Genomic DNA, 16,972 nt, shown 5'->3' with positions numbered 1-16,972 from the left:
TAGGACAAAGACAAAGCATCGCTGAGTTTCATCGGTAAAGGTGGTTTGAGTTAAACCACGACTTGTTCTGATTCAACCTCCCCGGGACCCACTTGTGTTTTTCCACTGTGGCTTTAAAGCTACATGTGAAACAGTTTTTACCTTCTGACCTATTTAAACACCACAAGTCACATATCTGGATATGGAGGTGAGATGTAGCAACACATTTTACCAAAGTTTCGATCGGCAGAATACCATGTTTACAGTTTGCCAAGTTTGATGAGATATTAAAGGACTATACCTGTGGTTTAGCCCATTATCACATGTACTTGTTTATCACTGCTAACCATTTTGCAAACCATACTATGACATTTAGACATTTTATTGCATTTTTTAACAAACAATTTCCCAAAAATCTGAAATTGGCTTCCATTGAGTTTTTGCACGTTATAAAAATAAATCGGCAGATTCTTGAATCTTGCTTGTGTTTTGTAATCCGTCTGCAGTGAACATCTAGTTTTGTGTGTTTATAATGTTTGACCAGTTTAAAACTATGGTGTTATAATGGTCATTTTAAGAAAGGAATACGTAACCCTAATGCAACAATATGGCTTCTCTGATGTGTGTTTCATTAGTGTTTGGATGACCAGCCCGTTCTCATTCTCAGAGCATCAAATACCGAGGCTTTGTCGCGGCTTTCGATACCGCCGCACAAAGCACCCCTCAGCGCCGGTATGAAACGCATTGGGCGTTCCATTAACTGAAACCAGTGGCGCCGAAATGAGTTTTGAAGTGGGTGGGGGGCTAGCTTTGGATGACTTAATACAGTGTTTCCCACAGGGTTTGAGAGACTGTGGTATGGTGCTCCTCCGGAAGAAAATTTGGAACATATTAAAGTTAAATGCATCAATCTGGAGCACTTTGGGAGCAAAATTACAAGGCTAAATCCATGAAGAACTTAGTGTGCTCTAGTAAACAACTTAATCATAAAGGTTGAATGGTTATGAATGCTGATGGCAAAAAGTCACAGCATAAACATGGTAAACGAGACGAGGTGCCGGCATCGCCGCAGAACCCTCGCACTGAGGACAGTCCGCCCCGGTTGACATTTGCGCTGGGAATCCCGTCCCTCCTTACAGGGAGAAAGGGTGCACTGCGCAGCGAAAACTCAACGGCCCCGGGCAGCGGCGAAGTCCTGGCGAGGGGTGCTGTAAAACTCACGGTCGGGCCTTTCCAAGCAGACCTCGGTCGCGGTGCACACACCACCACACGTATCTCTCTGCTCGAAGAAGGAGGCGGGGTCACGCGTCATCAACATGTCATCAGTTACACTGCGCATATGTTATACCATGTGGTCTTAATGCTCAGGCTGATCGGAATCCTTAAAAAAAATTCCTGAATCCGGATCATGATCCGGACCGCCACCAAAATCTAATGGATTGTTCATTGTGCCAAACTCCACCCCTCCAAAAAATGTTCATTCAAATCCATCGCAGTCTTTGGAGTAATCCTGCCAGTGCTAACAGACCAACAAACAAACAAACCAACGCTGGTGAAAACATAGCATCCTTCAATGCCTTTGGCATTTGTGGAGGTAACTATGTGGTTTTGTTGCCGAAACGGGCACGACGACAAAGGGCGTGACGACAAAGCGGCGGTATGTGACGAGTTGCGATGAGATCGAGTTGGGATGACAGTGTTCTAACTTATTTACAAGATATGTCAGGCAGTGGAAATACTTTGTAGTAGAGTACATTTCTTTTGATCATTTATTAAATGTTCTAATAACACCAGCATTATCCTTTAACTGACCCTGATTCTGGTGTTTCAAAAGTCTACTAACATGCAAGTAACTTTCTCTTTACTCGAGAGCAGTGTTCCCAGCATCTCCATAACTAATTCACTGGGACCAGTTTTGTGTCTGTGGTGTGTCAGTGCTGTAGTAAAGCCTGGAAAGTCCGAGTATCTGCCAAACCCCCAAAACAACTCCCCAACACTCTCCCGTCCACGCCGTCTGACATTCACATTTAAAGGCTCGTTAAATCTTCATGATGATTGCAGTGAGTTTTTTTTGTCGGGTCACATGACTGTGTTTTTGGCTGTGGAATAAACTGGGTGTTAATTTGGAGTGAATGAATGAGTGGACTGTTTGCTTTGGTTTTTTTTATTATGGGACTTTTTCAAAGAGCGGATAATGCGGTGGGCGGTTACAAGTTACATTTACTCTCTTTATAGAGTTGTGTTAATATGTTTGCACATGTAACATAAGACCCCAAAACGCCAGAGGGGACATGTGGACACACACATAAAAAAACAATGATGCAGACAAAACACACACTGTCTTGCCTGTGTGCGTGTGTGGTGTTTTCCAGAGCTGGCATTCCTGTTAAAACACACACATTCTTCAACAAACACATGTGGTTGATATTTATAGCTCAAGCGCTGACGTCACCTTGGCAACCAACGCTCAAAAGCCACCGCTTCCTGTCCAGGAATCCTTAACCTGGGCAGAGGGCACACACACACACTTTTTCCCTCACTTATGACGACATTTGCACTTCATTAAGTTATTTTTCTCTGGGGAATTTGGTTAAACAGTTTGTATTTGTTTTTGTCTTTTCCGTGTTTAACACGCAAAAAAAGTTTTTCACATGTGAACGTCAAACTTTTCTCGTTTTCACAAGATCCTTTTCACGATATAAGAAGATATTTATCATGTTATGTTGACATAACTTTCTCACTATTACGACACAAAGTATTCAGTTGGCTTGGACCAGTTAATTGGATTTGTGTTTCGGACTGCTGATAAAGAGCCGTGGTGCTTGGCACACTGCAACAACCACAGGTGACCACTGACGATTGTTGGTGTGGCAGGGCTGTAAACCACTAAAATAACAGCGGCATATACCAACAGCTACTTTTCGGCTAAGACAGACCGCAGGGACCAGACGCGGCTCCTGATTTTGAACTCTTACTGTCAGAAGGAGCAGATAGCTGAATGAGTGGATGTCTGGAGCCTCCCTCTGAGTCACTCTGCCCTACATGGGAAGAACATTAACAGACTGGAGGGCTGATGCAAACCTGAAGTAATAACTTTCTGATCGAAAGGAGGAAGTTAAGGCAGATACACACCCACATGTTGTGGAGCGAACGTAAACGAACTCAAGACTGGACTGTGAAAAAATGTTGAGGCTTTCCTTCCTCTTTTCTTCTTAAGGGGTTTTTAATTCGTTGTTGCTGTTTGTTGCCTCATGTGTTGCAGGTCGCACACATTCCCCTGTGAGTGCTCGTTGTAGAGAGGTTTTTGATGTTTAGTTAATAATAGTTAATCGTGATTAATCGCAAATTAATCACATTTGTTATCTGTTCAAAATGTACCTTAAAGGGAAATTTATCAAGTATTTAATACTCCTATCAACATGGGAGTGGGCAAATATGCTTGCTTTATGCAAATGTATGTAATATAGTTATTACTGTAAATCAATTAACAACACAAAACAATGACAGATATTGTCCTGAAACCCTCACAGGTACTGCATTTAGCATAAAAAATATGCTCAAATCATAACATGGCAAACTCAAGCCCAACAGGCAACAACAGCTGTCAGTGTGTCAGTGTGCTGACTTGACTATGACTTGCCCCAAACTGCATGTGATTATCATAAAGTGGGCATGTCAGTAAAGGGGAGACTCGTGGATACCCATAGGACCCATTTTCATTCACATATCTTGAGGTCAGAGGTCAAGGACCCCTTTCAAAATGGCCCTGACAGTTTTTTCTCACCAAAATGTTGCGTAAGTTTGGAGCTTTATTTAGCCTCCTTTGCGACAAGCTAGTATGACATGGTTGGATTCTTAGGTTTTCTAGTTTCATATGATGCCAGTATCGTCTCTCTAGCTTTAAAACTGAGCCTGCTACAACCTCATAAAGATTGATTGTGTTAACGCGTTAAAGAAATTAGTGCCGTTAAAATGAATCTGCGTTACAGCATTATCGCGTTAACTTTGACAGCCCTTCTTAAAACTTAAAAAAACTTGCATTGTCATTGGTTTCGTTTCAGTACATCAATGAGGAAGAGAACATTTCTGATGAAGAAATGGATCGTGTTGTATAGAGGGTTGTTATGAAGGAGCATGTTAGCTTGTTGACATGGCAGACTAAAGTAAACTTGATTGCAACAAGGATGGGATTTGAACCCACACATACAGAGAGCACAATGGATGAGCAGTCCATCACATTAACCACAACATGTCTCAGTTTTAAGAGGACCATTTCTCTCATGCATGGTGGCCCTTTAACAATAAATGTCTCCACTTTTTAGATGTTTACACCTTCTCTACTCTTCTCTAACTGTTTTACAGTCAGAAACAAAATGTATTTTTATAAAAACAGCTGTACTGGGAACCTAAAACCTGCTTTAACGTTAGTTTAAAAAGCCATGCGACTGGGGAATGATTACCTCATAGGGCACATTACGGAAACTGTCCTAATGGCAGCTGGCGGGCATTAAGTCATTCTCACTTTAACAGCAATGAGGTTTAAACTCCAGTTTCCAGGAGAAAGCTGATGTTTGACGTGAGCAGGCTGGGGTGTGTTTATTTCCTGGTTATGAAGATATTAGGTGACTCAGATTTATGCTTTTATTCAGCCGCAATGTAACAGCTGTCTCTCCTTCTTCACAGACCGGTACAGTATGATGGATAGATAGCAGAAGGAGAAGAAGAGAAGATGTCGTTCTTTGGCGTGGATTGTGTCAAGAAGAAAGAGAAAGGTAAAACTTGACCACATGGATTTTACTTTTCATTAAGGTTCAACTTTCATTCTTGACCTTGGAAACAGCCAGCCTGTTCTCATTCCCAGGGCGTCAAATACCTTTAGCGTCTGTATGAGACGCACCGGGCTTTCAAACCCATCTGTGCCAATATTAAACACTCAGAGAAAGTGGTCGGAGAGTCTGGTGACATAGTTTAGAGAGCAGAAAAAATGTCATCCAGGAGATCCATGTTCGTGTCCCATGCGTTTCACTTTCACACATTCTTTAATAGTCCAAATAAACACCAATACATTTTTTCTTTCAAAAGATAAAAATTAAGAGCGTTTTACAAAGAAAAACATACAGTACTTGAAATGAACGTCTTTCTTTGTGTTCTTTTCTGTGGGGAGACTAAAGCCGTGTTTATGCTCGCCGTAGTGTCCCCGGCGCGAGGATCCGCGAGCCAAAAATGACTTCCCTAACGTATTGTGCGTAAAGCGCGAAGGCGCCGCAAGCTGTCGCTGCGCAGGGGGGCTTTTCAGACATGACTGCCACAATAATATAAAAGCAAATAAATTAAATGAAGAAGTAAAATAATAAATTAGAAAGATGGCCAATTTGTTTTTAAATACTTAAAAGCAGGAGATCATTGAAATCTACATTTGAGTAAATATTCTGCCGGCTGATTCAAATTCCATGAATATGAGATATGAGTTTACAGTTCATTACAATTCCTCCCCGACATTGAGGAGTTTGGTTTATAACGTTTTGCCGGTAACTCATGTTGACTTGTTGCTTCTTCACAGAATATTTTGTTTGCATGCCCTCTTGCGTTTCGGAGAATACTGCAACGAACAACGCGCGAGTATTAAACAAAGCTTAAGCCCTACCACTGCTGCGGTTAGTAGGGGTTTAGTTCCCATTATACATTATGTTATACATCTGTAAACTGACTTGTAAATGAATAATAATATTTTCTTTCTGTCTTTTCAAATCAGAGCTGGAGAGGAAACTCCGCGCCAACGACCGCGAGTACAACCTCTCCTTTAAGTATGCGGTAAGTATTGCACTCACACAGTTCATCAAAGTGAGTTTCTATTGTCCTCTAAAAGACTTCTAAAACAGAGAAGGGGGTGTACAGCGGATGCAGCCCACTATCCTTATAGACAAAACAGTTTACTACCACATATCGCTCAGTGCAAATATTTACAAGAGAAACCCTCCTTCGGGGTGTGTCTTTCTGCTCGAGTGTCTTAGTCTTATCAGGAGACTGGATGTCAGCCAGAGTCAAAGAGTTGAGTTCGGCCTCTGGGTAAACTCGTTCTCCTCAGTTTGTTCTCTGTGTCGCTGCAGTCAAGGTCAAAACTCTGTATCATTATTAAGTTTGAAAGAACTGGCATGCATTTTTCTGATTGGTTCTAATATGATTAATAAGGCCAATGAGTTGTGTAAGAGGTGTCACTTCTAAAATCTCTGCTGCTACGTCTGTATTGAGGATGATTTTATTCAGAAAGGGTAAATAGAAAAGAAAATTGTAAATAAATTATTATTTTGCTCTACTACTAAGAATAATCAGGACATAGTGTTAAAAAAGAAGAAAAGAAAAATTGGATATTGAAACGACAAATAGACATTCAGACTTAGTGTCCTATTATAAGACGTTATTTAGCCTCCTTCACAATGAGCTAGTATGACATGGTTGGTACCAATGGATTCTTTAGGTTTTTCTAGTTTCATATGATGTCAGTATCTTCACTCTAGCTTTAAAACTGAGCCTGCTACAACCACTTAAAGATCGATGTGTTAATGCATTAAGAAATTAGTGACGTTAAAACGAATTTGCATTTACACGTTATTATGGCGTTAACTTTAACAGCCCCAGTATATATACATAAATGTACACATACTGGTAGGCAGACATATAAAGACACATAGGGTATGTAACTGAAAAACTTAAAAAGGAAAATGGAAAGTTGAAAACGTCAGTGGAAAATGAGAAGTAGCGTAAATTAGCATTTTTCCTAACATTTTAATATTCCATTTTCCTTTTTGATTATGTTTTTGGTTAAAATCCTCCTCCATACATGTAAACCTAGTGGAAAATACCAAAAAGGGTGTTTTTATTTAAGCATTTACAGTCAGAACCAAATCTGTGGGTGGCGGTGTTGTTAGTAAAGAGATCCAGTGATAAACTAAGATGGGAGTCACATCCGGCTGGTTAAGAGCTTTCAGCCTCCTGATAACATCCACCTGGCACAGAGCAAAGGCCTCCCACCAGATTACACTCTCATAAAGTCAAACATATTTCATTACAGATTAACTAAGCTACAACACAGAGATGTCTAACATGTGGGGAAATCTGTTTTGGTCACGAAAGAACCTTTGATTCAACATTTTAGAGTAGTTTTATCCAGAGAGAGTTTTTGACCTGAGACGTGTTTCTAGGAAATACACTTCCAAGAAATTCACTCAACTATTTCAGTCAGACATTCAACTTTTACTTACACACTTGCTTATCAGTTACCTGCCCATTAGGTACGATACGATACGACACGACACGATACAATACGATATGATACGATACGACACGACATGATACGATACGATACGATACAATACGACACGACACGATACGATACAACACGATACGATACGATACGACACAATACGACACGATACGATACAACACGACACGATACGATACAACACGATACGATACGATACGACACAATACGATACAACATGATACGATACAATACAAAATAATGAATTCACTGAAACTGAGTGCCATCATACGTATAGGACAGACTACAGCTGAGACAATAGGAGAAGACATGCACATCTCAAGGCTGTACAAAATAAGGGGATAGCACAGGACTGTGATAAATATTGTAAACATAAACATCATTGTGACTGTATGACATCAACATCCACATATTCATGTACCAGAATAATCATGTTATCACCACGAACTGTGTATAAAATAGAAACAAAGTAGTTCAGAATAAGATGTTTGTATTTATGATTTCCTGATTCTAGAGAGAGTGCAACAGAGGCTGCCAGATGTAATTTATATAGACTATTTTATTTCTTATTTTATTGTTGGTCATTGGTGCTTTATATACTGTATATGTTTATATAATATTTACATACACACCTATTTTTTCACTACTTGTGTACAAACCAGTATTGTTTATTCCTCACCTTTATTTATCCCGCTCTGTTGTCCTTGTCCCTAGCTGTTATTTCTATTTCTGTGTAAGTACATTTAGAGAGATGCATAAAAAACGGAGTCAAATTCCTCGTATGTATGTACTTGGCAAATAAAACTGATTCTGATTATGTTAATATCAGTGAGGTTTGACTGAATATTAGTATTTTTCTCAGTGCAACTCAATACAATTAACAGCTACAGCCTCCAAAATGTAATATTTTATGTATTATCAGTTTGTTTAATCACACATAATGAATTTATTATTGACTGGACTAACATTAATGTTACCAAAAGTCTGACACTTTTTCACCTTATTTTTAATTTTTCACACCTAACGCGCCTTGTTTTGGGGATTGGGCCCAACAAACAACTCTACATTAATGTAAATAAAAAAAAAAAATTAAAAAAAATAAATGTTAATACTTCTTCCGGTGAGGACAAACTCAAACGTTTTTATTTGCCCTCTTTGGTGTGAACAATTCAAGCTTAAAAAATGCATTACAAATGTTTTATGAGGTGGGAGTAGTACATTCAATATGGCCGTCAGTCCATCTGTCTGTTAACATCTACACCCTGACATAACATTTTGGCCTCTGAATATCCAAAGGACCACAAACATGGGCAAATATTTGTTCAAGCCATGAATGTTATTACCCAGCATGCTTCTATCTTATCATCCCGGATGCAGAAAGCCAGATTTCCATAATGAAGTTTTTTATGGATCCATATAAACACCGTCCACAGAATGACGCAAGCTGCACACACTGACCTATCATGTAGAGAACCAGTGTGTGTGTTTTTCCACTGGTGAGGTTGTCTGTTTGTGACCAGCTTACGTCTCCAGTAGCAACCCGGTTATTGTGTTTTATTTGTTTGTTGTGCTATCAGAAAGTGTTTTCTTTAAAATATAGCTTTGTAATGGATGATATAGATCTTTCTGTGGCTTAATGCTGAAATAAAAGGACTCCTCTAGAATTTTTCTCAGGATATGCAATCTTCTGAAACAACTTTTTGACCACATTTGTAGGCAGATATTCAATGTGTGAAGGCAATTCATTTGTGAGATAAAGAACTGCAAAATTGATTTACGAAATACATTATTGAACAATTATTTTAATAACGTGAAGGATCTGCTTGAAAAGGTAATTTTTGCAAAATCCTTTCCTTTATACATACCGGTATATCAAATAGCAGAGATTGTCAGGTCACACCAGGGGCAGTGGCAGGTGATAAAGACATTAGCTAACATTGTGGTAATGGTAAAAAGGACAAAAGTAAAAAAATATTTATTTTTATTGCCCCTTGTTCCTTGAGAAAACAAAGAAAATACCTCAATACACCATAGTTCAAAAGGGGAAACAGTCGGCTGTGTCTTCACAGAACTGAGCTATCTTCTCTGTCAGGGAGAAGGAAACGGTAACCTCATCATGCCTGCATGTTGGTTTCCTCTGAAAAAACAGTGAACTGTAACATTTATTATAAGAATTTAACTTTTACGATAATGACAGCAAGGACGAGAGGTCACACAAAGCATGTTGTAAATGTCGTTCTGACCAACCTTGTGATCGAGAATTTGTGTTTCCTGTTTTGATGTGTTGTTTGACCTCAGTTTCGCACAGACAAAATGTTTTCAGCATGTCAACCACCAACACTCAAGAAACGGTTCCTCCATCATTAAAAGAGAACTGCTAAGTCATTTCTCACTGAAACATAAAGCTTAAAATATCTTGTTAAGTGTCCGTATGTATATTCATTGTAGTGGCTATCTTTAGTCTTCATACTTCTATCTTCGTATTAACTTACTTTCTTTCGTTAACCACACTTCAAGGACGACATCACAATGTTTTACGCGTTGAGTCGGCCCGGTAGCAACGCCAACGGCAACGCCAACGGCAACGGTAAAACAACCGTGTTGCTCCGCCGGTAACTCATTTATTCACAACTGAACCGTTTCACAATAAAAGTCATTTCACAATAAAAGTTCACTTCCTGTCCCTAAATTACATGTGTACGGAAGCCTCACAGGACTAAACTCAAAGTCACAGTGGTAAACATACAGGAAGGAATCACCATATATAGTCATAATATTCTCTTACATTTAACTGAAATATATTTCTGACTGAACTTCAGCAAATAATATTATCAACACAATAAACATAAGCTTGGCACTAGTAAATGGCGCTTACATTCCGGCCCCTAATTGTTACTGCTGAGGCATAACAATTACACATTAACACATTAAAGCGTCATGTAACTTAAAACTCAGGATTTATATGACTGACTTATTTAAACATGAACTTATATTCATCTCCTAAACAGTACATTTCAAATACACATTTAGTTTGAATACAAAATTCACTCAAATGTAGTATGTAGCATAAATCTCATGCTTTAAGCACAAGTATATCATACATGAAATATGAACATCTACACTTGGTCATCCATTTCAAGCAACAGACATAACTTATCTGTTGGCCTTTCCAAAAGACTAGTTTTAGTTTTCACAAAAACACGTCTGACAAGTCCGTTTGAATCAGATATTGTCCTTTCAACTTTTGCCATCAACCAGGAGCTTCTTGGTGCACTGTCATCAACTATGAGGACGACATCTCCTGGTTTCAGATTTCTCCTGGGTACTAACCATTTCTGTCATTCTTGCAAAAGCGGCAAGTACTCCTTTGTCCAACGCTTCCAAAAGATGTCACAGGTACTGCACCTGTTTCCACCTCCTCTTGACATACAGATCTTCCTTTTGAAATACTCCAGGTGGTAGCACTGGTTGTCTTTTAAGAAGAAGTATGTGGTTTGGTGTCAGCGCTTCTAGATCATCTGGATCATTTGAGACTCTTGTTATTGGCCTGCTATTGATAATTGCCTCAACTTCACATAACAATGTCTGGAGGCATTCATCGTCGAGGGGCTGCTGTTTCAGAGTCTGGTTAAGAATTTTCCTTACAGATCGTATCTGCCTCTCCCAAACGCCACCAAAATGTGAACCTGCTGGTGGGTTGAATATCCAGGTAATGCCTTTCTGGATGAGCATGTCTGAGATTTTTGATTGATTCCAACCTTTAATTGCTTCACGCATTTCTTTCTCTGCTCCCACCAGGTTTGTGCCATTATCTGATCTCATAACAGACACTTGACCTCTCCTAGCAATAAATCTCCTAAATGCATTTATGCATGAGTCAGTGTCGAGTGAATGGGCAACTTCTATGTGAATAGCTCTAACAGTAAGACATGTGAACAATACACCATACCTCTTGACTCTACTCCGCCCACGCTTGACCTCAAAGGGTCCAAAAAAGTCTATTCCCACATTAGTGAATGGGGGCTTGTCAGGTATCAAACGATCTTGTGGCAGATTTGCCATTCTCTGTTCACCAGGTTTTGCTGAGATCCTTTTGCATGTGACACACTTAGACAGTATTTTCCTAATGGCAGAGTCTGCTTGTGGAATCCAGAATCTCTCTCTCAGTCTGGATAGTGTATAATTCCTTCCGCCATGTCCTGTTTCTTGGTGAATATGTCTGAGAATCAAAGTGGAAACATGATGACCTTTAGGAAGAATCACAGGATGCTTAGCATCTTCTGGCAATGCAGACTGATGCAACCTCCCTCCAACTCTTAAAATCCCATTTTGAAGAACAGGATCAAGCTTGACTATGTGACTGCTCCCTTTAAGCTTGTCACCTTTCTGAAGAGAAATAAGCTCATCACCAAAGCCTTGACTTTGACAAAACTTGATAATCTCACTTTCTCCCATTGCAACATCTTCAGCAGTGAGCAGAGATCCCTTCATGGTTGATCTGAACTTGTGCATTTTGCTTGTAACCATCTCAGTTTTCTTCTCATGACTCCAAGTGTCACTTGCCTGTGAGATGAGAAACTTACGATGTGTGCTCAGCTTATGAAGCAGTTGTTTGAATCTCATCATCCAGGAAACTGCCTTTTTTAGACAGTGCCACTCTGAATAGTGACAAATCAGCTTGTTAAGTGGGTTTTCATGCACATCTGTGGCATTCACACACATTGCTCCTTTAACTTCAACATCATCTGTGTGTATTTCTCTCATGTCTGGTGAAACTGGCCAATGTTCCTTGTCCTTTGTCAAAAACTGTGGCCCAGCAATCCAGGTTTGACATCTTGTGAATGTGTCTGCATTCATTCCTCGTGATGTATAATCAGCGGGATTCAACTCTGAATTAACATACATCCACTGACTTGGTTTAGTATTGTCGCTGATGAGTGACACTCTGTTTGCTACAAATGTTTTGTACCTGACATTTTTATTAGCAATGTACCTTAACACAGTAGTACTATCAGACCAAAGCACTGATTCTTCCAGCGGCATTTGCAGCTCCTTTCTCATGAGCCGGTCCATTTTTACAGCAACTGCAGCTGCTGTTAATTCCAGCCTCGGAATCGTTGTTTGTTTCAGCGGTGACACTCTCGACTTGCTGATGATGAATGAACAGTGAGTTTCTCCTTTTCCATTTGTTATGCGAAGGTAGGTAACAACTCCGTAGCCTTTTTCACTCGCATCAGCGAAGTGATGCAACTGTGCTGATGTGATTTTTCCAAATCCAGTTGGTTTCAGGCATCTATCCACAGTGAAACCATGAAGCTTTGTGAGGTCAGAAAGCCACCTTTGTGACCTTTGAGCCAATTCAGCAGGGATATCCTCATCCCAGGAGACTTTCCTGCCACATAGCTCCTGCAGGATCATTTTTGCTGGAAGGATGACTGGTGACAGAAATCCTAATGGATCATATATATCACTCACAAATGAGAGGATACCACGTCTTGTCTGTGGCGTATGTTTTGCATTTATCCTGATCTTGAATACATCTGACTCTGTGCACCAGTTTACTCCTAAGACTCTTTCATCAGGTAACACATCATGACTGAGATCCAAATCCTTAACCTCCTTTGCCCTTTCTGTTTCAGGTATGGAGGCAAGGACGGCTCTGCTATTGCTCATCCACTTTGTTAAATGGAATCCTCCACTCTCACACAGTGCTGTTAAGTCCTTGACCATAGCACACGCTTGGGTTTCATCTGATACTGACTGTAGACAATCATCTACATAAAAATTGTTCAGAACTGCTTTAACTGCAGCAGGTGGCATTTTGTCTTTAGCATCTTCAGCTGTCCTCCTCAGTGCAAAGTTGGCACAGCTGGGGGAGGAAGTCGCCCCAAACAAGTGCACAACCATCTTGTATTCTTGCAGAGGTTCGTTCAAGTCTCCATTCGGCCACCATAGAAAAACGCAGAAGGTCACTGTCCTCTGGTGGTACCCTCACTTGGTGATACATAGCCTCTATGTCTGACATTAAGGCAATGTGGTCATGTCTGAATCGTGTCAATACTCCAACAACTGAGTTTGTTAAATCTGGACCTTGCAAAAGTTCTCCATTTAATGACTTGCCTTGATATGTTACTGCACAGTCAAAAACTACACGGAGCTTCCCTTTTTGGGGGTGGTACACCCCATGATGAGGTATGTACCAAACTCTCTCATCTTCAGACACAGTCTCTTCATTTGGTACTGGAACTGCGTAACCTTTAATCAACAGGTCAGACATGAAGCTTTGATATTCTCTGTGAAACTCCTTGTTTTTGGTAAGTTTCCTTTTCAGGTTTTCTGTTCTCTGCACAACTACACTGCGGTTGTTAGGCATTTTGACAGCCTTGTTTCTTAAAGGAAGACGTATACTGTAGTGTCCATCAACCACTTTAACTGTTTCATTGACAGAGTCCATAAACTGAATGTCTTCTTGTGACATTTCCTGTTTTTCTTCACTTGCCTTTTCTGGAAAATCGTGGTTGAATTGTTGCATCAGCATGTCTTCTACCCTTGCAATAGAGATGCGATTTACAGAAACACTTAGTCCACTTTCAGGTGGCGTAGTACAATCATCTCTCCTGAGAGGACCGTTGATGACCCATCCTAGGATTGTGCGAACTGCATATGGACCGTCATCCACACTGTGAATGACCTCCCATGGCTCCATAGCCTTGTAAACATCACATCCTATCAACAGTCCAATGTCTGCATCTATGTGTGGCAGCTCGATTCTCTGAAGGTGTGGCCACTGTTCCAAATCTTCCTGCATTGGAATGTTGTCTTTGGACACTGGAATGTCTTTGTGGGTGTAAATGTCAGGTAAGTCAACATAAATGTTCTCTTTCAAACCACACACCTCTAATCCTGAAAGATGGTAGCTTGACTCTAACTTTTCCTGACCCATAGTGCGAAGCAGAATTTGAGTTTTCTTGCCTTCAGTCTCAAGCTGTCTCATCAGCTTCTCGGAGCAGAATGTGGCTTGGCTTCCATTATCCATGAATGCATAGGTCTCAATTATCTTGTTGCTTTTCTTTAACTTGACACACACTGGCACAATTGACAGAACACGACTGTCCTCTCCGGCCCCGGTGGCTCCACAAGTTCCACCTGAAATGTGTGTTGTTTCATTAGTCGTAGTACTTTCAGTGGTGCTTTTCTGTCTGCTTTCAAATGCTTCCTTATCTTCCCTTGTGAAATGAAGCATGCTTGGATGTCTCTTAGAGCAGTGCTCACATGTAGCTCTTTTCTTACAGTCTTTACTCAAATGTCCTGGTGTCAAACATGCAAAGCATAGACCCTTTACTTTGAGAAACTGTATTCTTTCCTTGTAAGGCTGGTTTCTGATTTTGTGGCATTCTGCCAAGACATGTTGTTTTTCACAGTATACACATGGCTTGTAGAAGGCATTACTGGTGTAACATGAGAAATCTTTACTGTTTTCAGATGAACTTTCATTTGATGCTGGTGCTACACTTGTGGCAAATGCAGTCCCCTTTGGCCTAGGTGCTTGATTCATTCTCACATTTGCATAAGGTTTTCCCTTATCTTCAGCACTCTTTATGTCCCCAAACACAGGATCTGCAGCTATTTTAGCTTGCCTGTTTATGAATCTGATCAAATCTGGAAACTTTGCTCTTTTTCCACTTTTCTCTTGAATGTCGAAGGCAGAAACTCTCCACATTTCTCTCATTTTGTATGGTAGCTTAGAGACAATGACTCTGATGTTAGTAGGATTCTCCATGTCTTGAAGCTGGTCAATGTCTTTCATTGCATTGTTACAACCTGTGAGAAACAGGGAGTAACTATGAAGAGCCTTAGCGTCATCTGGTTTAATTTGCGGCCAGTTGAGGGCCCTGTTTATGTATGCAGATGCAATTTTCAGTTCGTTACCATAGTGATATGTCAGCAATTTCCTTGCCTCGATGTAGCCTTGATGAGGACTCATGTGCTGACAACTTCTGACCAAGTCTCTGGGTTCACCTCTGGTAAACTGTTCAAGGTAATATAACCTGTCACCATCACCATCAGCTTTGTCATGAATAGTATGGTCAAAAGCCCTTAAGAATGATCTAAACTCAAGTGGATCACCACTGAAAACAGGAACATCTCTTTGGGGCAGATGTGACAGTCTCTGTTGTTTGACTAACATCTCAGTGATGTCATTTTGTTTCAACATCACTTCACATAGGTTGATTGCATTTCCATTGTAATCATTTTGCTGTATGTCATCTTCTTGTTTCACTTGATAGTCATTTGCATTTGACTGCTCGTTATGTTCATAACGTATTTCTGGCTCTTGGCTGCTTAGCTGCTGATTGACCACTAAGCTTGCATCGCGGTGATCAATTACATCACTGTTACAGCTCTCATACTCACAATTTTCCAACGCCTTTATTTTGGCTGTAGAGGCAGCAATAGCTGTGTCGATATCAAGCTGTTCCCTTTTTGCCTTTAACTTGCATTCTTCATGTTCCATTTTTGCCTTTAACTTGCATTCTTCGATGTCTAATGCTTGTCTCTGTTTCAGGGATGCTGCATGTGCAAGTAAAGCGGCGCGTTCTGCTTCTTCCTTGTGTCGTATAGATGATATGGTGGAGACTCTAGATGATTTTGATGAGCTGCTGGTAACTGTGCTTCGTGCAACATATGAACCAGATTTCTTTTTTGCTGGTGTATCAGTTACAGATACACTATCATCTGGATTCACATCTTCTTGATGTTGCTCCCTCGTTGTAGAAATCCATTTTTCAACTTCATTCCTGAAATTACTGAATTGTTCCTCTTTTGGCTTGTACCAAAACCTTTGGTCAGCATCCTTTTCTTCTTCAGGTAACAGCAACAGTACATCCTCATTTGCATCAATAAACTCCTTTAGTAGTTTTGAGCATTCATACAAATGTTCATCAACAATTTCTGGACTCTCATTATCTTTCATTAGTCCATTAATCTTATTTGTTTTTGATGTTAACTGTGACAGTTTAGATCTCCTTGCATTTATATGCCTGGTCAGTCGATCTTCCAAACCTCTTTCGGTGTATTTTGGTGCCCTCTTGTGGCCAGACCTGCCGCTGCAGCTCTGGGCTCTCGACGTCGAATTCTGTCTGTCGTCGTCCGCCATCTTAGCTTTTTACACAACTTCTAGTTCAACAAGTGTTCATGAGAAATGGTCTATGACACAAAGCACAGCAGGCTTTCTTCACAAATGTCATCTTCTTAAGACCAAAACGTCCTTGCTGTCTCATTTTCTTTAGAAGCTGGGTATCTTGTATTTATTCATTTTCGGGACATTTCTGCAGCATATCTTTGTCCATGCTGTCTTCAGATAGTTTCATTATGTCTTCTTATAACTTTGGGCACTTATCTGAAACCGTAGTTTATTCCTTCTGTTCAGTTCTTTTGTCGTCATGGCGACGCAGCAGTAGGCCTGCTCCTCGTGAGCGGGTTGTTTTACTTAATGTAGTGGCTATCTTTAGTCTTCATACTTCTATCTTCGTATTAACTTACTTTCTTTCGTTAACCACACTTCAAGGACGACATCACAATGTTTTACGCGTTGAGTCGGCCCGGTAGCAACGCCAACGCCAACGGCAACGGTAAAACAACCGTGTTGCTCCGCCGGTAACTCATTTATTCACAACTGAACCGTTTCACAATAAAAGTCATTTCACAATAAAA

At 40.3% G+C, this 16,972-nt stretch overlaps 1 protein-coding gene across 2 annotated transcripts in view; it reads left to right on the top strand.

The window, feature by feature from the left end:
• Positions 1 to 16,972, top strand: part of LOC141769588 (phospholipid-transporting ATPase ID-like) — a 50,578-nt gene that overhangs the window by 9,452 nt on the left and 24,154 nt on the right. Inside the window, exons 1-3 of one of the 2 annotated variants that reach the window (XM_074638818.1) lie at positions 4,661 to 4,751; positions 5,540 to 5,633; positions 5,732 to 5,790. Coding sequence is in view for 1 of the 2 variants with exons in the window: in XM_074638817.1 (XP_074494918.1) it covers positions 4,709 to 4,751; positions 5,732 to 5,790 (102 nt within the window). In the remaining variant the exon portion in view is untranslated. Of the gene's footprint in view, positions 1 to 4,660; positions 4,752 to 5,539; positions 5,634 to 5,731; positions 5,791 to 16,972 lie in introns of those variants that run through there. The other variant, XM_074638817.1, reaches the window with a different exon arrangement.

The sequence above is a fragment of the Sebastes fasciatus genome, chromosome 6 (assembly GCF_043250625.1).
Source record: "Sebastes fasciatus isolate fSebFas1 chromosome 6, fSebFas1.pri, whole genome shotgun sequence".
In the NCBI taxonomy this organism is placed as follows: domain Eukaryota; kingdom Metazoa; phylum Chordata; class Actinopteri; order Perciformes; family Sebastidae; genus Sebastes; species Sebastes fasciatus.
This window is presented reverse-complemented; position numbering and strand designations above follow the sequence as displayed.